The sequence below is a fragment of the Lycorma delicatula genome, chromosome 6 (genome assembly GCF_047948215.1).
Source record: "Lycorma delicatula isolate Av1 chromosome 6, ASM4794821v1, whole genome shotgun sequence".
Lineage (NCBI taxonomy): Eukaryota > Metazoa > Arthropoda > Insecta > Hemiptera > Fulgoridae > Lycorma > Lycorma delicatula.
The window spans coordinates 156,986,517-157,011,843 of NC_134460.1; the positions used below are offsets into that span (position 1 = coordinate 156,986,517).

The 25,327-nt window shown below is 32.3% G+C and overlaps 1 protein-coding gene across 1 annotated transcript in view; it reads left to right on the plus strand.

Moving 5' to 3' along the window:
* The window catches only part of LOC142326400 (uncharacterized), a 182,653-nt gene extending 157,774 nt beyond the window's left edge, over window positions 1-24,879 (plus strand). The window contains exon 2 of the mRNA XM_075368876.1: window positions 22,574-24,879. Coding sequence (XP_075224991.1) covers window positions 22,574-24,591 — 2,018 coding nt within the window. The 3' untranslated portion in view covers window positions 24,592-24,879. The remainder of the gene's footprint in view (window positions 1-22,573) is intronic.
* The last annotated feature ends 448 nt before the right edge of the window (window positions 24,880-25,327 follow it).

A 25,327-nucleotide genomic window follows, 5' to 3' on the forward strand; every position in this document is an offset into this window, starting at 1 on the left:
TGATCCAGCAGCAAGGGACTCTGTCCAGGTTCTGCGATAAAGTAGGGAGTAATAAACTCCTGCCAACTTTGCATTCCATTCCATTCCATAAATATACTTTCCATTGTTAAATCTACCGTTTAGATAACTAAAACTAAAACGATTCCGATACGCATGTCTCTACATTAGCTTATTTTTTTGTAGCTATCTTTTAACGTATTTATTCATTCATTAATTACCTGTAGTTAATAACAAATATAAGTTTAAAAAAAAAGAGAAAAGTTACGAAATTGTTTTTAACCACTTTTTTATAAATTAAAAGGACAGCAAATGCAGAAAGATCTGGTAGAGATCTGTGTTCATTATCTGAGGCTTCAATTTTCCGTTTTACTTTTCTTCAAAAATGATTTATTACAATTATTTAAGTTTTATATTCTACATTAAGTTGAACGACTACGTTTAAAATTAACATTCCAACCCCGAAGGGGAAGACACCTTCTGGCGATTCCGGTCGCTCCACCATCCCTCCGTTCTGAGCCCTGAGGGGCTTTACCGGAGGTCTTCTTTACTCTCTAACTGATTACATCTCACAGTCATCAGCTAGGCCTCGGTCGGGATGCCAACGATGCAAATTCCTCGGCAGTCATTTACACCAATAAAAATTATTATCTCAACCAATACCTTCGCTTTAGGCTTCTTTCGGACAACTTCACTCTTCTTTTCCTACAATATCACTCTCTGAACTAGCTAACCGAGTCCGCGGAAGCGTGGACCCCGCGATTAATCCAATTTTAATACTAACGCTTATGACAATAAATGCTTCACCCATCGGTTAAGTAAATAGTCAATACAACGGTAAGCCCGTACCGTTCAAAGTGTGTTACGCGTAACAACGAAATTCAGACCTACATTCCATCATCAACTATAAACATCATACCTGAAGACTTCCCTCAGCAAGATAGTGTCACACCTTACGGCTGCATGGACTACCACGCCCTCGGTAGCGCAGTCACCCTCCGCCGACAGCGGCTCCGCCACCCAACTTTTACAACTGTTGCTTTAAATTAACCGCGTGATATTTACTCCATCACATTCGAAGACACTCGGCAAGACAGTGGCAAACCTCACGGTTGCACGGACAACCATGCCCTCAGTAGCGCAGTCATCCCCCCCCTCGCCGAAACGGGCTCCACCACTCGACTTCAACAATCACAACTTTTGAATTAACCGAAAAAAGCCTACCCCGAGCCATTCAAACGTCTCGGCCGAAACCCTAGCCACCCGGGATTCTTCTCCGTTTAAATACCTTCAGCCGATCTACGTAACGCAAGGAAACGGAGGAAACCAGCCACTATCGACCATTCCCCATGGACCTTCCAAATAACTCAGAGATCCAGAAATGAGTTCCCCTACTCTGGTTCGTTCAGCCTCGTACAGGGGACAAACATGGAGGATATGGTCCACCGTGTCATCAACACCGCAATCCGGGCGTAGACCTAAATCACTAAACGAAACCTAGCCGATCTCTCTCGAAAAGCACCATACCCGAAAAGGAATTGCGTAACATACCGATTGGGGGAAATCCACCTAACCGCGCGCAAATCAGACACAATTGAAAATATACTATGATTACGACCAATAGGGGAATCATCCCACCTGGCCAAGATGTAAAATGCTGGTCTTCAATTTCCCGCATACGTTCGAAGTAAGAACACCATCCTGTTTCGAAATATAAAGTTCCTTACGTTCTACGGCAAGAATATCAATCGACTTAATGCCAGCAGTAACAGACTGCCTCCCCGGACGCAATCCTGGAACTGCCGACAACAGCCAACAGAAGAAGACGCTAGGCTCTCAAAATAATATCCCTATAACATCTAAAGGTGAGCCCAGACAGGCGCATCGTATAACATAATACCCTCACTTAAACCCTCGTAGAAGATACGCATGAAACGGAAATCAACGCCCAATCGGGGGTTTGCATAAGCAAAATTTATGCAGAAGAATTTGTGACCTCTCACCTATATAAATAGCTTTGCCTGTTTATATTCTAAGATAAATAAAAAAATGAGGGAAAAGAGGAGTAAATTCCCGTTGCTTTCTTCACCGAGTTGAATATGTTTCTGGATTAGTATTCTAGTATAATTAAAATATCGGTGATAGATATTCAGCCCTACACAAGATAACTTCATTTTGTTCACAGTACGAATATCAAGTGACTAAGATTAATCTCGAAATTAGAGAAAGCAATTTTCATTGATTTCACTTCTACTTAAGATGTTTTACAGTATATGTGTCACAGCCATAAGAGAAATCGAAACAATAGTACAAAGTAGCAAATTTTGTAATACCGTCTGTCAAAAATGCAGTATATATATATAATAAGTAAGAACTGAGACTTTTGTGCAAGAGAAAGCGTTAGTGTATTCAGCCAAAAGTCGAAAAAGATCGCATGTAAGCAGTCAAGACATCGTCAATGACCTCATCATCCATCAATAAAAAATTTTAAACCGATTGGAGAGAGCTGACTGCAAAAGGAAGCTCGGCGGTTGGGTGCCGCATGATCTGACTCGGAAAAATTTATTCGATCGAGTTTTTATTTGCAGATCTCTACTGAAACCTGAAGAAATCGAACCATTTCTGAAGTGATTGATCACGAATGATGAAAAGTGTATAACCTAAGACAAAAATGTGCGATAAAGATCTTGGTCGAAGCGAGAAGCATTATAAATTGTGGTAAAGCCCAGTGACACCCAAGAAGGTAATGTTGAGCGTTTGGTAGGATCGAAAGAGCATCGTGCATCACGAGCTGCTGCCGCCAGGCAGAACGATAAGCTGAGACCTGTACTGTCGACAATTAGGCCGTTTCTTCTGAGTTTGCAATTCAAAAGAAACGGCCATAACTGGTCGTATACCACGCTGACAACGCCACACCGCATTCATTTTTAACGACCCGTAAGGAATAGAGAGTACTTCTTCATAGGAAAGTTTTAATGGACTCACCATATAGCTCGGACCTGCTTTTCTTTTTCCTGTTTAGCCTCCGGTAACTACCGTTTAGATAATACTTCAGAGGATGAATGAAGATGATATGTATGAGTGTGAATGAAATGTAATCTTGTACATTCTCAGTTCGACCGTACCTGAGATGTGTGGTTAATTGAAACCCAACCAGCAAAGAACACCGGTATCCACGACCTAGCATTCAAATCCGTGTAAAAATAGCTGGCTTTACTAGGACTTGAACGCTGGAACTCTCGACTTCCAAATCAGCTGATTTGGGAAGACGCGTTCACCACTAGACCAACCCGGTGGGTATGTAGCTCGGACCTGGCACTATCAGACTATCGTTTCGATTCTGCAGAACCCCTTGAATGGTGTTAAGTTAGTTTCAAAAGAAACCTATTTAAACCACGTGCCACAATTTGTTGACCAGAAACTATAGAAGTTCTATAGCGAGGGAATTATGGTATTTACCGGAAAAATGACAAACATCACACGTGTATATATATATATATATATAAAATACTTGAACTCGGTTGGGTTAATGTTAAAATAATCTGCGGAAATTCGAATAAAACCGTAAGAATATATAGTTTATACTAAAAGAGTAAGAACAACTTAAAATTATGTTTATTCAAATACAAATATTTTACATATTCGTAAACTTATATTTCTTTTTAATTTATAAGGAAAATAGTAACAAAATTATGTCATCGATTTTGGTGTTTTCACCAAACTTTCATTCAATTGTCTTCAGTCTTAACGTACACCTTTCATTTATCATTTGACGCTGGACAACATCAGTCATCCTTTCTATTAACCGTAGTGATTTAATCTACTGGGCTATTGTGTGGTTTTTGGTCTGATTTATGATTTTTGCAACTCTTCTATTAAATAAATATTGATCGGCCATCTAAAATTACTAAATTTATTTTCTTCATAGCGTGATTAATTGAAAATACAGAATTCTAAAAATTATAAAATTTATACCTTTTTTTATAAAAATTTATTTTATTTAAAATTAATGCTAATATAATCTTTATATATATAAATTTCATGAGTGCGTGTGTGTGAAATTGAACTCCTCCTAAACGGCTGGACTGATTTTGATGAAATTTTGTGTGTATGTTCAAGGGGATTTGAGAATGATTTAGATTCACAATTTGCCAAATTGTGAATCCACTGGAAAATGTTAAGTAGTTGTTGATTTTGGAATGTTTTACATTGGATCCGGCAAACTGCACTACCATCGCAGTATCGAATATTCAATAATATTCTATTTTAATTTTAGTTTGTCCCGACAGTTGGTGCTGCGATAAAATTGAGAAAAATATTTCGTAATTTTGTGTTATTACTGTGTTACAAAAAATCACGAGAAAACAGTTTTTTTATAAATAAGAGGCCAAGAAATCAGATGGAAATGTAAACAAAGGAAAACCAATCAGATCAATGCAAGATGGCCGCTGTCAAACACAACGACCAATCACAAAGAGCCCGTATGGCCGTTGCCAATGTAAACAAAATCACAAATGATTAAGTAACAAGTAGGCAGCACTGCGATCACGTTTACAATTGTGCGCGTATTGAGAAATATTATATTATATTATTATTTATTGAAATAACGTTTTAAAGTTTAATTAAAAAATGTACATTGTGCAAATTTGTAAGGTGCAGTATTGAAGTGAGTATTTTACATGATTTTTCATGAATTTTAATGATGTAAACAAGTGCATTCAATAACAATCAACTTAACCTACAAATTTAAATTGTCAGTTCTCATTTGATTCTATGCAAGTTATGAAGTATTGAACGGCTCTTTGAAAATAAAAATTTAAGTTTGTAAAATAAATTATAACATTTATAAAATTAAAATATAAGTTACTTATAATATAGTTTAAAGTATATTTAAAAAATTGAATTTATAATGTTTTAGCCGATTAATATTATAAATAGTTTTCTAAAATTATTTTTAATTTACAATTATCTAAAATTTGGTAAAATAGATGTTAAAATAAAGAATGAGAAAGATGATAAAAATTTCTACTAAAATTTTAACTACGTTGGTTTTTTACAGTGCTTTAATTTTTTTATTAATTGATTAATTAAGCTGTTAAATGGTTATGAAACATCAAAATTATTAAATTAAATAAATAAAAAAAATATGTAGGAGGTACATTTTTAGAATGATGTCACGTGAATGATAATCACACTCTGCACATAATTAATCAATAAACCCATTACAATAATACAACAATCACAAACTGATAATATCATACTAATAGTCATTTTTATGAAGTTTAGAACACATTCCTGCTAATTTTAACTTAATTAATTTACTTATATTTATGTGTGTGCATTTATTACAGAATAATGCCGCGTCAGGACAACGTCTGTCGGGTCTGCTAGTAAGCTATAAAATATACATTCTGTAAAAGTTTATACTCTTCTAAATTAATTAGAAATTCGTAAACAACTAAAACATAAATTACATTAAAACCGACTGAAAGAGATTAAAAATTATACCGAAATGAAAAAGTAAAAATGACACTTTTTCGTTTCTTTAAATGTCGACTGTTTGAAGTCGTTGCTGTTGGTGAGTCGAGTGAAGGCGACTCGGTATCTGGTACGTTAAGCCTAGTGGCTAAACCAGTCTGCCGATAGTACAAGCGAAATTTGTTGTTCTACGTAAGTTATGAAATTACGTTACTTTAGTTAGTGTCGACCATCGCCGTAACCGCACAACCGCGCAAATTACATAAAAGTAATTACATAAAATTGAATTTAAAAAAAGATATTATTTAAATAAAACGATAATTATTTTAAGTTTTTGGGTATGTGTTTGTAAACCGTGCATCAGAAACAAACCACAGTTGTAGGACTTTACCGGAACGCGGCTTTATCCGCGGTCTACCGGGTTTGTACCGGATGTGTACCTGAATGTGTTAATTCAAAGTAATATTTAAATAATAATATTTGCATCTCCTTAAACAGCAAAAAAATGTTAATAATTCACAAAAAAGACTTTGTAACAATTACTAATATGAAAATAATTTTCCGGTTTAATCGAATTTTTAATTACACATCGGTCGCAAACATGTCGGTTTACTGAAATAACTAACGGACTTACTGTAATAACAGTATACGTTTTACGTAATGGAACGATTTAAAAATAAATACAACCATAAAGTATCTAAGTTAAAAAATTAAATATAATTAATGTAAGTTGTTTTTGAAAATAACAGTAAATATTAAGTAATAAACAAGAGATAATATTAAAAAACAAAAAACACCCGACTGCCAAAAAAAGATTCCTTTCGGAAGGCGGAGGTAGATTTAACCGGTGCTAAGTAGGGAATAAAAAATATTTCCACCTTAAAGTTAAGAAAAACATCAAATTTACTCGATACGACAATGGTTGCATGTGAAAAAAAATTTCACATGTTTAGCATATAAGCCCCATCTTACAATTCCAGCAACATTTTGATCATCCCTTGCCGTAACGGTTAGTCGTATCAAATGTTGTTACAGACAAACACCGAAAGCTCGAAAAAGCCCCCCATTTTTACGCCCATGGTCCGATTTTTCCTATTAACGAATTCGACCGAGATTTTGGGTCGTTATATTTTATGTATCAATTTGAAAGTGACTGGCGCAAAATTACGGCAGTTACAGTGTCTACAAAAAACTGAAATATATATAAACTTTTCAGCTGACGGTGGTTTTGGGTCTGGGGGATATGAAACGCGAAGCTACGTCAAAATTTTGCGGAAGTCGAATCATAGTACCCATTAAAATAGGTAGCTTTCTTATGAAATCTACCTAAAATTGCTGACAAACATTGTTCTTTAATATAGGATAACTAAAGAGCGTGCGAGAGACAAATTTTCATTAGTGTAACTTTGTTTTTTCAAATTTTTTAAATTTATTTAAACACACATTTATATATCTTATGACACTCCCGGTGACCTGAGGGTTCCAACCCGGAGTCATATTTCCAAATCGGGTCGGCCATTGAGCTGGTACGGTGTAACAAACGTACATTTACACACACTAAATACATTACACTACTTTTTTCGTGTAATAATTAAATTAAAAAAAGAGTGAACAATACTGAAATATAACATGTACAAAAGTTCTACGGAAGTCTATTCATCTTGAAAAAATACTGTACAATCAACTCGGTAAATAACACAGGTTTAGTTCACCGAACAACCGATTTTTCAGTCGGCTTTGCGACCCAATAATTGCAAGCTTCCGACCGATTACAGTAACTATAAGCTTTTTTTTTATTTTTTTATATTTTATCTTGTAAAAAATACAAAGTCAAACGAGTAGTCAAATTCCGAATATTTTAGATGAAAGCATTAAATTCTTTATACTCTTTACGCCACGTTACGAATCGCATCAATTAACCAACAAATTTTGGTTATGCCGTTTAGAAGCTTAAAACTTAATAAGCTACAGACAGCGTTTTAGAAATAGATGGATACTTTAATCAAAAACAAAGTAGTCAATCGGATTTCGGTGGAAAATGGACCGATATAGAGTTTAACATAAATAAATAAATATTTATTTTACAAATATAATTTAACCAAACTTAACCTACGCTCGCTTCGGTCGCTAACCTTGACTAATTAACGCCGTAATTTTTTGAGTATTTATTTAATAAATTCTAAAGTATTTAATAAATACTTTGTTTTTAAATAAAGCTGTAGTTGCAGTGGCGTTAATACGTAAGTACCGATGGATGATTGGTTTTTACAACGCTGTTGTGTAGGTAATATCAACCGATTAATTACAGAAAAAACAAATTGAACGGAGTAACTCGCGTATTTTTTCACTATACACATATATATTTATTTATCTACATTATAACGTACAAGTATTTAAATACGATTAAAAAATAAATATTATATAATATAAAATAAAATTTTACTTTAAATCTAAAACTAAGTATTATTCCGGAAAAATATTCAAAGATAAACGTTTAAACGATCTTTTAAAGAAAAATAACAAAATAAAGAGTAACGGGAACGGATACGTTATTTCAAATCTCTATAGAGTTGTAAGGCTTATTTTGGATAGCATCCAGTAGCAGCCAAATTGGCAACAGAAGTGTTAGTTATAGGATAAAGAAAGGAATAAAACTTTATAAAGAAATATTAGGATCAGTACTGCACCGGCAATAACCTCTGTTTGTAGTTTATCAAGAATAAAATTACTCTTCTTAAAAAAAACTAACCAAACAGAAGAAATCTAAACACTTACTATTTCCTAGAAAATAATAAGGTTTTGACGTTATATCAACCGTTGAATCAACGTTCGGTTAAAAAAAAAAAGAATGAAGTTCGGTAAGAAGCAGAGCGCTCAATAGGAACCTTTGTATGGAGAAAAGTGAAAATTCACGCTTAACGTAATGAACGAACCGCTTGGAACAGATCCCAAATACTGAATATCTTTTGTTAAGCTTTCCTCATACCACGCTTCCTTTTTTTTCAACTAAACGTCATTTCTTACAAAGAAAATCGATCGGTCAGCTAGGCTTAGTTTTTAAAATAAAAATAAAACAGGAAAAATGTTTTGAATAATTCAAAACCTGTTTTAAATAGATTAAAAAAAAAATAAATGAAGCCTATCATTTTATATATAGTAAAAATATTACATAGCGTCTAAACAAAAAAGAAAAAAAAAATGGATGAAGAAGATAAATAGCATCGACAGTACATTACGTAGATTAATGTAGTATATTAAAGAAGAGAAAACACGACGGAAACATTCCGTCGTTTAATTAATCTGAACGATGCGGTATAGTGAGGAAATACAAAGTTAATAATTTATAACGCATCGGTTCGGTTTAACGCTGAAATTTTACAACTAGCTACACATCCTTCGAACCAAACAATTTCCTTTTAGAAGTAATACCTTAATTACCAGAGAAAATTACAGTAATTTTAAATCTATAAATCCGTAAAAAATTGATTTAAGGAATAGAAACTAGTTTCTATACCGTTATATAGATTTATTTTTTTTTTGTCTTCAGTCATGGTTTGATGCAGCTCTGCAAGAGTTCCTATCTAGTGCTAATCGTTTCATTTCGGTATACCCCATACATCCTAAATCCCTAAAAATTTGTTTTACATATTCCAAACGTTGCCTACCTGCACAGTTTTTCCCTTCCACCTGTTCCTCCAATATGAAAGCGACTATTCCAGGATGCCTTAATATGTGGCCTATAAGTCTGTCTCTTCTTTTAACTATATTTTTCCAAACGCTTCTTTCTTCATCTATTTGCCGCAATACCTCTTCATTTGTCATTTTATCCACCTGTCTTATTTTTAACATTCTCCTATAGCACCACATTTCAAAAGCTTCTAATCTTTTCTTCTCAGGTACTCCAATCGTCCAGGTTTCATTTCCATATAAAGCTACGCTACAAATATATACTTTCAAAAATCTTTTCCTAACGTTTAAATTAATTTTTGATGTAAACAAATTATATTTCTGACTGAAGGCTTGTTTCGCCTGTGATATTCGGCATTTTATATCGCTTCTGCTTCGACCATCTTTAGTAATTCTACTTCCCAAAAGTAAAATAATGAAACAAAATCATATAAACATAGGTCTGGAAACAGTTTTTTTTTTTCGAGTTACGGCCGGCGAAAAATTTCGCCCGGATTTTTGTCAATTCTTCTAATAAAAAGAACCCCTACTACAATTTTTGAGACTCAAATTAAGGAGTAACGATGATGATATCTTATGTAATTTGATCTAGAAAATAGCATAAAACAGGTACGAGAACCGTAATGCCAGCAGTTTATAAGATATCTGATTGAAAACGCAAAATTCGGTGTCGAAAAACAAGTTTTTTTTAAAAGTTTGTATTACAATATCTTTGTTAAATGACTAATAAATGTGAAGATTTAGTAACAAAACTTGTGTATAATTTAATTCTGAGAAAATTAATGTAAATATAACCAATAAAAACTTTTAAAATCGGTTTTTTACTGAAGCAAAACAGACGAAAATAAACACAAAATCGTAATATTCTACACCTAATGAACATTATTACTAATATACCAAAACAAAGAACATTATTTCTAATATACCAAAACTAAAATATAGAATACATGAAATAATAAATGGTAACAATAAAAAATTGCAGCTACATTAATTGTTCGAAATAAAAACTCTGAAAATAATTTTTTTTTAAATACAAGATCTATAAAACAATATTTTAATTTTGCATATTCAATAATTTACACAGGTACAATAAAATAATAAATTAAAGTTTTACTATATAAAATGTTAAAACCTATTAAGCCTTTTATTTTGAATAAAATGAAATTTTATTTTTTTAAATCGATTAAAAAATAGTCGAGTTATAGAAAGAAATTGATATTGTAATTTTGTGTCATAATTATTAGGTCTATTACTGTGAGAAAATTATTACTTAATCTGATACTCATTTACAATACTAGAATTAACAATAAATAAAAACAATTAATATTTAATCGAAGTGAACGTAAAGTGGAGGACATGAAAATAGACACATAATTACAACATCAATTTTCTTCCATAACTCGGCTATTTGTTAACAGATTTTAAAAAATAAAATGTCATTTTATTCAAAATAAAAGGCTTAATAGTTTTAAATAATTTTAGTACCGTTAAATAGTTTCTTAACGGGGAAAAAAAATCACGTAAAAATATTACCAGTTGTTCACAAACTCGACTGAGATTTTCTGGGATCGCTTTTTATTGTATTTTTTATTATTTGAACGAATATGTTTTCGCACGAACAAATATGAACGTTAAAATGTTTCCTTTGTTGTGCTTCTTTCTTTTACTTGCACGTCTTTATTTTTGAGCTCAAGTAAAAACACTATTTTACGTGGAAATCAGTATACAAATTGTTAATTTAAAATTCCGTTTCTACGAATAAAGCATACATATTTTTACGGCAGAAAATAGCCTATTATTTCAGTATTTAACCGATAAACAAATTTTAAAAGAATAAGACGATGTTAGAGGGTAAAGCGATTTGTAGGCCCTTTGTTGTGAAACAAGTGAACGCGTGATTAAATAAAATCAGAGGAACAATGCCGCATTTCAGCTTTCAATCGACTGAAAAAAATCTGTACTTTACAATTTTTTGGGCAGGATTTATCCATTTTACGAACCACTAATAATAACATAGTAATTTCTGCTTGATTTTCCTAAAAGTCTCATCGACAAATAATTCAAAATTTCATGCTCTTGTGGAAATGGAAGAATCACTAATAAATGAGGTTAATTATTTTGATTATAAAAACGATTCTTAATTACTTTCCTTAAAGAAAAAAAATTGCCAAATTTTAGTTAACTATTTGCCAACTGAAAAAAACAATGTGTACGTTAGAGTAATTTCCAATTATTGTACAACTCAGCATTACGTCACAACGATTTAAATGTCACCGGTACTTCTAGAACATAAATTTACAATATAAAATCCTATTATTAATTCTCTGGTTAAAATTTGGGAATCCGAAAAACTTCCAGAACATTAGACGAGAGCTATTATACATCCTTTACACAAAAAAAGGCGGACAATTATCGTGGAATTTCGTTATCGGATTGTACGTATAAAATTTTATCTAGAATTATTTACAATAGAATTAAGGACCGACTAGAAAGCGAGCTAGGCGATTACCAAGGTGGTTTTCGGCCTTGGCGCAGTTGTCCAGATCAAATTATTACTTTGAAATTTATTTATAGATATTTATAATAGAAAGCAAAAACAGATGATTATTTCTTTTATTGATTTCAAAAAAGCGTACGATCGCATACATAGACCTTCGATGTTAAAAATACTGAGAAATCTCGGATGGGATCCTAAATCGGTAAATATGATCGGACAAACACAAAATCTAAAATGAAGTTTCGTGGCGAATTTTCCGAACTTTTTACATAAAATTTGGACTGAGACAAGGCGACGGACTTTCGCCTTTATTATTTAATTGTGCACTAGGATTTCTGATGCGCGAACGGTTTAAAATTAATCCAAAAAATATTCACATAGGATGCAAAATAGACAACTTAAATTTAAATCGCCTAGGATTTGCCGACGACTTAGCTTTATTAGCTAATAGTATCGCAGAAGCCAGAATACAAATAACAAGTATAGAAGAACTTGCGAATAAAATTGGAGTTAAGATTTTTTACGAAAAGACTAAAATGATGGCTATAGATCCTTTAGTTATTAATTCGGTGAATATTAATAGAAACAAAGTAGAACTTGTACAAAAATTTAAATATCTTGGAGAGATCATTACTTCTAATCGTAACGAAAAACAAAATCGGACCGAAAGACTTAATAAATTATTTAAAGCGCTACAAGTAACCAAAAATACTTACAACAAAAAATCGCTCTCGATTAACACTAAAATGAGACGTTACAAAACTGTGGTTAAACCCTTAATTACTTACGCGAGCGAGACTTTATTTAGATTAAATCAGAAAAATAGGACTGAACTTTGGCTTAAAGTTGAACGCAGGATTCTTAGAACCTGCATAAACAAAAAATATAAACGCGAAAATCAGTACAGATTATCGCCTAAAAAATTTCTGTACGAAAACTTGGAATCCTTAATCGATACTATGAAAAAGAAGCGAATTTCTTTCTGCGCACACTCGTTAAGATTGCCGCAGGATAGGATTACTAAGAGAATTATCGATCGATTTTGGTCCTTAAAAAATCCACCATTATGGATCAAAGAAATTAAAGAGGACGTGCAAGAATTAAATTTGAATTACGAAGAATTACGTAATAAATCCGAAAAATTAAAATTTGTTATTAAAGATCCGAATACCGACTTTAAAGTAAGAACTTTTAATTATACAAGAAGGGTTTATTCAGAAGAGGATCGTAAAGCAAGATCATTAAGAACGACTAAATATTGGGAGAAAGTAAAAGCTAAAAAATTAAAGGCCAAAAGATCGCCAAAAAAGACTTGAATTATTCTGACTAAAGTGGTCCTTTGCGGCCTTAAAAATGAAAAAAAAAAAACCATTATACAGTTTCACCTTCTATGGGGAAACTTCTTTTATGGCTTCAAAAGAAAACCCAAAATTAATTTCCATATAATTTCACGGTTAGAATTTCAGCCGCTTGCGGACCACTTTTAAGGTATTTTACCCTTTTAGGAAGTTAAAAAGGAACCCCGACTTTTAAACAATATTTGAATCAGGTACAGATTCCAATTCTTTCTTTTAATAAATAAATAAATATACATATACACAGCATGTTTCTAAAATGGTGATCTGGTTATACTTTTTTGATACTACTTGTAAAACTAAACAAAAAATATCCTTCGGAAAAAAGACAATTTCTACTTCGTTCTCCCACTGTCCGGCATTTTGTTATTTATATATAAAAATTTATATCTCAAGTTCGGATAGAAGAATCACATTAATATTTGGTAAGCGTCTTGCTAATAAACTTTTAAAATTAGCAAAAAATTAAGACTTAATACCTTCACGAATTGCAAAATGGCTGCCATTTTTATTTTTCAATTCGTTATATCTCCATAAATATAAGTTTTATCAAAATATATTACTAAAATATTAAGCCTTTTATTTTGAACATAATGACATTATATTTGAAAATCGATTAGCAAATAGTCGAGTTATGGCAGAAAATAGTTGTAATTATGTGTCTATTTTCATGTCTTCCAATTTACGTTCACTTCGATTAAATATTAATTGTTTTTATTTATTGTTAATTCTAGTATTGTAAATTAGTATCAAATTAAGTAATAATTTTCTCACAATAATAGACCTAATAATTGACACAAAATTACAACATTAATTTTCTCCCGTAACTCGACTATTTGTTAACTGATTAAAAAAATAAAGTGTAATTTTATTTTTTTTAATTATATGTTAACATATATATGGCGGTATATAAGTAACTATGAAATTCACGCACGATCCAGTTATTCCTTTCTGGGAGGGTGATCTACAAAAAGGATTCCCGCAGAAATAGTGTGTCGAAGCCGTAATATTATACAGTTTAATAACATGAATGATGAATAAATAACAGCAAGAGAAGCAGTATGTTGGTGGCAAGGAGGCAGAGAGTGCCACTCGTTTGCTACTCGATTAAATCGTGCTCTATTTTCAGTACTTGACATCTGCGTAATAGTCCTGTTCCAATTCGGTACGTAATAATACGGTACAGAGATTCCAGACTTTTTTTTAAATTTAAATTTGCACTTCTTTTAACTGATTTCAAGAAGTAGCTTTTAAACTAAAATACGAAGGTTTTTTTTCATTTGATAGAATAACTTATTACACCTTTCCGTCAAAATGTCAATTCTTTAAAAATATTATAAAGCTCCAAAATTTTGTTCTACCGCCGAAACAGATGTATCCAAATTCTGCCTTTTCTAATAAGCAAATTAATTTATTTGTCATGTGGACAAGAGCTAAAACATCGACCGATAGCTTGTTGGATTACAATACTAGATTACGACCGCGCACACTATGAGTATCAAGTCTGGAAATATCGATTAGATTTTCAAGCTTCTATCGCAACAAATTCAGACGATATATGGGAATAAGGAAATATAATTTTCATCCCGTTTACCGGTTTCAGGGGACTTCTCAAACCAAAAACAGGTTATTTTGTGTACTGCAGAAATAAGATATTCCTGAAAAATGTTCATACTGCGTTTCAAATGACCGAAAAACCTGTTTTGAAAAATCGGTTGCACCCATTTTATTCCCCTAAAAGATAAGAAAAAATTTTTTTTTGGCTTAAGAGGAATATTTAGGTAAAATTTAAAGTTTCTAGCTCTTCCGATCGGCATTTCATTTCCTATTAAACCCCTTAAGGATCAACAAATAAAATATCTTTTTAATGTTTTTTCTAAGTCAAACTTTGGAATAGCAATGATAAATTTTACTTTCCAAACTATTCTGAAAATTAGTTACAGGCTGAATTAGAAAGAGGTTCATATTCTTTCTATATAATATATATATATATATATATATATATATGTATATGTGTGTGTGTGTGTGTGTGTGTGTGTGTGTGTGTGTGTGTGTGTGTGTGTGTGCGTGTGTGTGTGTGTGTGTGTGTGTGTGCGTGTGTGTGTATTACCGTGAAAAACCGAAATTAGAGAATGTCGATATTCTCCGGTGAATGTCAACCAACACATCATATACGTTGATGAAAGAACGAAATATTTGCTTATTCGGATCTTCACCGGTATACATCAACGAACATAGATAAGCAGTGTTGGGGGTCGAAATGATATCTACGAATTAAAAAAAAAAAAAAAAAAAATCACCCGATACCAATCCCTAAGGTAAATTAGAGATACCAATCTCTATTTCAAAAATAGTTTAGTTTAACTTTTTTTTTCTTTTTGTTAGGTACTACTTCAGAAGATGAGATGAATGAAAATTTTTTTAGCGTGTGAAAATGCCATATTGACCGGGATTCGAACCCGGGACCTCTGGATGAAGGCCGAGACGCTACCACTAGCGCCACGGAGGCCGGCTGTTTTAAATATTTTTTCTTTTTTCTTTTATTTTTTTCTGTTTAGCCTCCAGAAATTACCGTTCAGGTATTACTTCAGAGGATGATATGTATGAGTGTAAATGAAGTGCAGTCTTGTACAGTTTCAGTTCGACCGTTCCTGAGATGTGCGGTTAATTGAAACCCAACCGCCAAAGGACACCGGTATCCACGATCTAGTATTCAAATCCGTGTAAAAATAATTGAATTTATTAGGATCTGAAGGCTGGAACTCTCGATTCAAAATCAGATGATTAGGGAAGATGCGGCCACCACTACGCCAATCCGGTGGATTGTTGGTTTAAATCTAAGCCAGGGACACAACCTAGACTCGTTAACCTCGTCTAATTAACCTTAAATATATAAATTAAACATATTATTCTCCAACACTGGAAGCAATTAAACAAATTCACTGTATTCAGCACGCATCGATGATGAAATTTGAATAAAAATATTTTTATAAAAAAATTGAACAAAAGGCAAACCATCTGATCATTTGTTCGTATCGTTATCGTTCATCCGTGCGGTTTTCTGTATATTCTGATCGGCTCGTTCAATTTACAAATGCTGAAAATTTGATTACATTTATTTATGAATGCAGTGAAGTTTATAAATCGCATCCGCTGTTTGAGAATAACATATATAATTTGTATATTTAACGTCAATTACGTGAGACTAGCGAGCGTAGGTTACGTTTGGCTTAAAATTAAACTTATTTTTTTTTTTTTAATTTCTAGTAATCGTTTCGACTCCCACCAATGCTTATCTGTGTTCGTTGATGAATGCAGGCAAAGATCCGAATAAGCCAATATTTCGGTCTTTCACCGACGTATTTGGTATGTGTCGACATTCACCGGAGAATATCGTTATTTGCCAGACATCGTTCTTTCACGGTAACATATAGATTGTATATAATCTATCGACCGGTTATGAAAATAATCTAATAAAAATAGCTAAGGCCAAGGGATTAAAATTTTTTTTTATAAATTTTAAAACACAATTTTTTCAGTACACTCGATTTAAGATAGATATAAAAAAAATTATACGTTAACAATGTAAAGCAGTCGATGAACTTATTAAATAGCTTACTGAAATAAGTTATTACTCGACAGAAGAGATTTAACATGTTACAGAAAATTTAATATAACAAAGAAAACCACAAAAATAATTTTTCCAGCTTAATTATTAATTAATAATTGTTTATTCTCTTTTATCATATATGAACTCTACATATCTTAAATCCCAAACGCGTAAACAATAGACAAATTTAAGAAAGGATGCAATATTTAAGTGTATAAAAAAATTTAGATAATTCTTTTTAAAGAAATAAAACCGGTCTAAAAGTCAACATATACAAGGTATCCTACGAATAAAAAGAGAAACATTCAGGACATGTTCTACTGGTGAAAATAATGAAACAAAATCATATAAACCGGTTTTTTTTCGACTTTTTGCAGCGAAAAATTTCACCCGTCAGCTCTTCTAATAAAAAGAACCCCTACTATAATTTTTGAGACTCAAATTAAGGAGTAACGATGATAGTTTCTTATGTAATTTGAGCTAGAAAATAGCATAAAACAGGTCCCAGAACCGTAATGCCAGTAGTTTATAAGATATCCGATGGAAAACGCAAAATTCGGTGTCGAAAAACAAGTTTTTTTAAAAGTTTGTATTACAATATCTTTGTTAAATGACTAATTAATGCGAAGATTTAGTAACAAAACTTGTATATAATTTAATTCTGAGAAAATTAATGTAAATATAACCAATAAAAACTTTTAAAATCGGTTTTTTACTGAAGCAAAACAGACGAAAATAAACACAAAATCGTAATATTCTACACCTAATGAACATTATTACTAATATACCAAAACAAAGAACATTATTTCTAATATACCAAAACTAAAATATAGAATACATGAAATAATAAGTGGTAACAATAAACAACTGCAACTACAGTAATTGTTCGAAATAAAAACTCTAATTACTGAAGATAATTTTTTTTTAAATACAAGATCTATAAAACAATATTTTAATTTTGCATATTCAATAATTTACACAGGTACAATGAAATAATTACGTAAAAAATTAAACTGAATGAATTTTATTTTAGAAATATTTTTAAAAAATATATTGTATAGGTTGGCAATACTACAGCTGGTCAATGAAAATTGTGTTGTTATAATCATAAAGTTAAAGGAAGTGTAGTGTTACTCTGCCGCAGTGTCGTTTCAATTTTCTAACAAGGAATATGGCGAAGCTTTGTTTATAGATTTTGAACATAATTCTTCTATACAGAACTGAGAGGAGAGTGGAAGTGTTAGGAGAAAACCAATATGATTTCAAGTAAAGTATAGGGACAAGGGAAGCAACTTTAGGCCTCAGATTAATAGTAGAAAGAAAATTAAAGAAAAACAAACCAACGTACTTGGCATTTATAGACCTAAAAAAGACATTCGATAACGTAGACTGGAATAAAATGGTCAGCATTTTTTAAAAATTAGGGTTCATTTACAGAAATAGAAGAACAATTGCTAATATTTACAGGAACCAAACAGCAGCAGTAATAATTGAAGAACATAAGAAAGAAGCCGTAATAAGAAAGGGAGCCCGACAAGGATGTTCCCTATACCCGTTACTTTTTAATCTTTACATAGAACTAACAGTTAATGATGTTAAAGAACAATTTAGATCCGGAGCAACAGTACAAGGTGAAAAGATAGAGATGCTACGATTTGCTGATCATATAGTAATTCTAGCTGAGAGTAAAAAGGATTTAGAAGGAACAATGAACGGCATAGTGGATTCCTACGCAAGAACTACCGCATGGAAATAAACGAGAATAAAACGAAAGTAATGAAATGTAGTAGAAATAAGGAAGATGAACCACTGAATGTAAAAATAGGAAGAGAAAAGATTACGGAGGTAGAAGAATTTTGTTATTTGAGAAGTAGAATTACTAAAGATGGGCGAAGCAGGAGCGATATAAAATGCCGAATATCACAGGGGCGAAAGAAGCCTTCAGTCAGAAATATAATTTCTTTACATCAAAAATTAATTTAAACGTCAGGAAAACATTTTTCAAAGTATATGTTTGGAGCGTAACTTTATATGAAAGTGAAACTTGGACGATCGGAGTACCTGAAAAGAAAAGTGCTGCAGGAGAATGTCAAAAATCAAATGTGTGGATAAAATAACAAATGAAGAGGTGTTGCGGCAAATCGATGAAGAAAGAAACATTTGGAAAAATATAGTTAAAAGAAAAAAAGAAATGCCACATATTAAGGCATTCTGGAATTGTTGCTTTAATATTAGAGGGATAGGTTTCTACCTGTCCCTCAAATATTCTCTAATATCGGGAAAAATTGTGCAGACAGGCAACTTTTGGAATATGTAAAACAAATTGTTAGAGATATAGGATGTATGGAGTATACCGAAATGAAAAGACTGGCACTAGACAGGGAATCTTGGAGAGCTGCTTCAAAACAGTCAAATTAATGAAGACAATAAAAAAAAAAGATTTTGAACGGAAATTTTGAAGCTGCTCGACGTGAATATCGGGAGAGATTTCCCGGAAGGCGGATTCCAAATACGAAAACCTTTTCTTCGGTATATCAGCATTTACGAACGTAAGGGTAATTTCCAACGCGTTCGTTTTCTTTTGAACGCCAAATAAATCTCGTGTTAATGATGAGCATCGTGTGATTCAGCAAAATAAGCGTAGCCGAGGTAATAGTAAAGGCGAATTTCATGTCCCACTGATTTGTCAAAAAACAAAGTCTGGCGCATCCTGCGGGAAAGAAAATCTTTATCCTTTCCGCCTGCAAAAGGTTCAGAATTTGCGGCCAACCGATTACTGCCAGCGGTTAAACTTCTGTCATTCGTTTCTAGACAACGCGGTTAAAGTAAATTCAGTTTTATTTACTAATGAAACCACTTTTACAAAAACTTTTTACGCGTCTTCAGTTCTAAAAATAGTCATTTTTATGGAGCGAAGAAAATCCATATGGTACTAAGGAAACTAGTTTCCAAAATAGATTTCTCATTAATGGTGCATGTGACATTATTTATGGTAAAATTCTAGAACCGTTTGTTTTCAACGAAAATCGTACGCGAGATGCATACGTTCATTTGTTGAAAAATAAACTGCCTACTCTTTTGAAGGATGTACCTTTACAAAACAGATTGCAAATAATTTTCCAGCACGATGGTGCAACGCCACATTTTTCTTTACTAGCAAGAAGAATCACTTGAATGTTAATTTCTTAAACTGAATTGGACGTGGTGGATCAATCGATTATCCACCACGAACAAGGCCACATTACTTCATTTGGGGCCACATGAAAACGATGGTATAACAAAAAAAACTTAAGACTAAAGAAGGGTTGCTCATTAAAATACGAAACTAAACTGAATTAACACGAAAAGATTCCTGAGGTGAAACGGAAAGCTACCGGAAATATTTAACTTCTGGCGGAGCGCTGTGTAAATTTTGAAGGAGGGAATTTCGAACAATTACTGTAACTGAAATTTGTTAACCTGTTACCATTTATCATTTCATGAATTTTATTTTTTTGTTTGGTATATTAAGAATAATGTTTATTAGGTACAGAAAGAATAATACGATTTTCTGTTTATTTTGCTTCAATAAAAAATCGATTTTTTTGAAAGTTTTTATTTACTTTTTATTGGCTGTATTTACATCAATTTTCTCAAACTAAAATTCTCTACAAGTTTTCATACTAAATTTTCCGGATTTATTAGTCATTTAACAAAGCTATTGTATTACAAACCAAAACAAAAAACTTGTTCTTCTACACCGAATTTTCTGTTTTAGGTCGGTAAACTACTGGAGTTATAGTTCTGGAATCTGTTTTAACCTATTTTCCAGCTAACTTTATAAAAAAAAAAACAATCAAGTTTACTCCTTAATTTGGATCCCAAAAATTACAGTAGAACTTGTTTTTATTAGAACAGCAGACAAAAATCCGGGCGAAATGTTTCTCCAGCCGTAACTTGTTTTTGAAAGCAAAGCGTTTTCAGATTATAATTACATGAATTGTTTTCCTTATTTCACCAGTAGAACATGTTCTTAAAGTTTCTCCGTGGAATACTCTGGATATATATATATATATATATATATATAAATCTGATAGACTCTATATACTTCCTCATAGGCTTATAGCTCTCCTCTTATTAGAGCGAATGTAAGAGGATTTCGTATGACGTGTGTATGAATGTGTATTGTCACCTGAGGAAGCTTAGAGAATTCTAAGTGAAACATTGTGTATTTAATTTATAAGTTTCTATAGTTGATTGGTTAACCCGATAGATTAATAAAAGTAATATTTTAAAATAAAATATGTCTTCTTATTTTATTTAATTCTGTCTAATCAAGAGGAAAATAAACTTAAATTTAAATAAATTACATTTAAGTTAATATTACACACACACACACACACACACATATATATATATATATATATATATATATATTACTGTCATGATCGAGCTGTCTTTCCTCGTATGAATCACATAAATATTCGAGCCTTGTTCATCTTAATGCTAGGTCATGTTAATCCTATTAATGCTTTTCTTTTAAAACATATTCATTTAATTTCTTTTTTCAATGTAATTGGTACAGATCAAATTATTATTAAAAGGATACGTTAATTATTTAAACAGAAAAATTTAAGTTTTTTTATCGTGAATTATTTTTTCTGTTCTCATAATTAATAACATCAGATCACACGATTATCTTGTTGAAGTATTAAACTAAGTGACATTTAACTAATTATATCACTTCTCTATTAACAACAAAGTTATTATTATTATCCTAAAAAAAAAAAAGGTAATTATTTAGTTGAGGTGTCTCACCCCGAAATCACAAAAAAACATGTCAAATTCATTCAAAATTAATATTTATTTATTTAATGGTGTATTTTGGGTGTCGGAAAATAGAAAATTAATAAAAATTTACATAGCGATACAAATAACACATAACACAATGAAAATCGAAAAAAAATACTTATATCATAGTGAAATATTATATTTAAAGATATAAACGTGAAAATAAATAATATAATCTAACTAAACTTAATCTACGCTCGCTAACCTTGAGTAATCAACAGTAATATTTTGATTATTTAAGTAATAAATATTTAATTAGGTTAGGTTCAGCTCTTGATGATTGCGGTCGCGTTTTTCTTGCTCCGAGTACTCGTGGTTATTTCGTTAATAGTTCTGTTACTTTTTCGTTTTGTTATTTAGTGATGTTTTTAGTAGTTCTGTTGCGTTTTTGTTGAGTTTTTTTTTTTTTTTTTTTTTTTGTATCACTGTAAATTTTTACTAATTTTCTTCTATTTTCCGTCACCCAAAATACATCAGTAAATGAATAAATATTAATTATGAATGAGTTTGATATTTTTTTTTGTGATTTAGGGGTGAGGCACCTCTACTAAATAATTACGAAAAAAAAAATTTAAATCGTAAAATACCTCTTCAATTCCTAACCGAAATTGAACTCAAATATGTCCACAATCTCTAAATGAATGTAATCAAATATATGTTGCATAATTTACATTTTTTTGTGAATAAACAATTTCTAGCTAAACTAGAATTAAAACCCCAAAACCAACCGTATGAAACACAGAGGCGTTGCCCTACTTCGCCACGCCATGTGTATGTATATATATATATATATATATATATATATATATATATATATATATATATATATATATACACACACACGTATATTCCTCTTTACCTTTTCTAATATACTTACACACACATAACTTTGAATGGTATTATTTCAAAAGGGTTTTATTATTACTTCAAAAGATATTACCGTCGTGCTACAAGGCTATTTACAAATAGCTACATGTTTCTATGAAGTAATATTTATTGATAAATTTTAATTAAGAAAAAAACTACATAATTTTGCAGTTTTCTTAATAATTATATAATTATTCCAACTATTAATTATAATTTTTTTAATTTATTTTTGTCTTTTTTCTGTTGTTTCAGTCGTAACGAAGTACACACAACTCAACCACGATGAACCGACAAATCCGATGAAAGAGACAACGATGACATCACAACAAGAGAATCGCTTTCAACCGGCAGTATCAAAAGATGAAGAAAAAGGAAAAGACTACTCCTTATGGGATCACCTAAGGGATTTCAATATCGAACAACAACAACAACAACAACATCGACAAGAACAGGATGAGGAAATGATCACGTCCGCTTACGCGGGAAAAGATGAGATGGAAGGAAGTAATAAAAGTGGAAATTACAACGACGTCAAGTTAAAAGAACTAGAAGAAGAAGAAGCGGTAAGTGCAGTGACCGACAGTAGATCAATAACTAACTCCTCCTCGAATATCAGCAGTACTTTTGAGCGACCCTCCGCCTCATCATCATCAACAACATCGCTTCAACTACCGCCCCATCCTGTCAGGTCGTTAGATGTAATTACTAACATACGCGGCCATATAGGGACATCACCGCGACACAGATCGACATTACAACCGGAAGATGTAACGACGGTACGAAGTACGTTGAACGTTCTTCCACCGGCGGAAATAAATAACGAGATAAATCAAACGCAACAACAACCGTCAGCAGAAACAACAGCGGCGGTTGCAAACAATACGGTTCAAATTACATCTAAATCAGATGACGATGAATTTAACGAAATAAATAACGATTTAAAAGACGAACCGATTTCCCATAAAAAGAAATTAAAAACTTCAAAGGACGATTATACGACATTAGTGGTACAGAATACGAACGACGATAAAGTTTTCGACAGCGAAGAACAGGAAAAAGAAGAGGAAGAGGAAGAACAGGAAGAAGAAAACGACGATAAAAAAATGTCATCCATATATAACGCGCTAATATTTCCGACGTTGGAAGATAACATCGAAACGGAACGAAATAAAGATGAAAATAATCCTTTTAAAATGTGGGATCAAAGTAGCGACGAACAGGAAAAACTTATAGAAGAGATGGTCGTACATAACGAATCGGCTTTATTAGACGCGGCAAGAATGTCGGTAACCGGAGATCAATTGCAACCGTCCGGTAGATGGTTTATACTTCTTTTGGCTGGAAATTCTACTATAGTAAGATTAAGGCAAAAAGATTTTGCGAAATATTTAAAATTAAATTTAGCGGCCAGATTATCATTAGAGTACGACGAAGTCAGAGTCAATCGCGTTATTTTGGCGCCGCCTAGATTGATGGTAAACGTCAGCGTCGTACCGTCGACGGAAAACGGTATAGAGGATTTAGACGAAGAATTAGATATGGACGACAAAGTATTCGGCGAAGAAGAAGCGCCGTTACATAAATTAGCCGAAACGAACGCTACTTTACTCGAATTATCCGGCGAAGAATACCACGTAGTTAGATTTTTATCTTTGCGGTCGCAACAACCGGTTATGTTAGACGACGTACCGTCAGCGACGTCGATGATAGTCAACGATAAACATACGGATATAGAAAAGGTGATTTATACGGCGGTAGGCGGGGCGTGCGCGATAGTCATACTGGCGACGGGTTTACTGGCGTTGTTTCGTTATCTTAGAACCGTTTCCATCAACTGGCCTTGGCGCAGAACCAAACCGTTATTCAATTCGTTACCCAGACATCAAAGAATGGGAGAAGAATCCTTACCGTCCATCGGCGGACCTTTAACGGTAATATATTCTGGAAATTTTGTCGATAGAAGCGGACCGCCGTCGGGATCGTGGCTGGAAGATCACCCGTTACCGTCCGATAATCCTCCGATGGACGGTTCGATTTACGGTTTCGGAACGTTAAGTAATAGCGCGTTACCCGAAGTCAACGATAACCGTAATCCCTGCGGAATAACAGAAAGCCCGCGTTTTAAATTAGACAGTAAGCTACATATATTATCGTGCAGACCGAATCACCTTCTTTTACCCCATCAGTCGCCGAGATTAAACAGCAAGAAAAACACACTGGACGTAAGGATAGAAAGGACCGGTCTCGATAATCCAAATTATCAAACGTAGTCATATGTAATAACGTAAGAAAGTTCCTTGAAAACCCTTCCGGTCGTTCCGCGCTTCAAGCGACGGTAGACGAAACACATCAACGGTTCCTCATTGCAGGATAGAAATAAAACAACAATTATTTTAATAAATATGTACCGTGAAAAATAAGAAATAAAGGAAAAAAAGGCAATACTACGAAGTAATACCGCACTAATGAAAAAATATTAAACTAATTTTTTTTTTTAACAAAAAAAAGTATTTTGAAATACAATACTTTTTACGGTTCTAAATTACGATGGATCTTTAAGTTACCGTACAACTCTTTTGACTTAATCGTAGTCCTGCACTGCAGATTTTAAGGTAAACGTAATAATTAGAAATTATGTATACTCACAAGAAAAAACGATAAAGAATAATATCAAAAAGATAATCAAGAAGTTTAAATTAACACTGTAAAAAAGTAAACGATTCATACCAGTTTGCTTTTAAACACAGAACGTAGATTAAATATTTCCACTTTCTTTTAAAATATAACAATATAAATAAGTACGACAATATATTTTATTAATAAAAAAATAAAAATTAAATTTAAAATACCACCCTTAATAAACAAAAATATTCTCCATACGTAAAAGAAATATTTATTATAAAAGAAATTATAAATCGTTTTATTAGAATCCCAAAATACGACTGCAGTTACCTAAAAGCATAAAACAATAAAAAATAATCTCTTTAACAGGAAAGAATACCGATA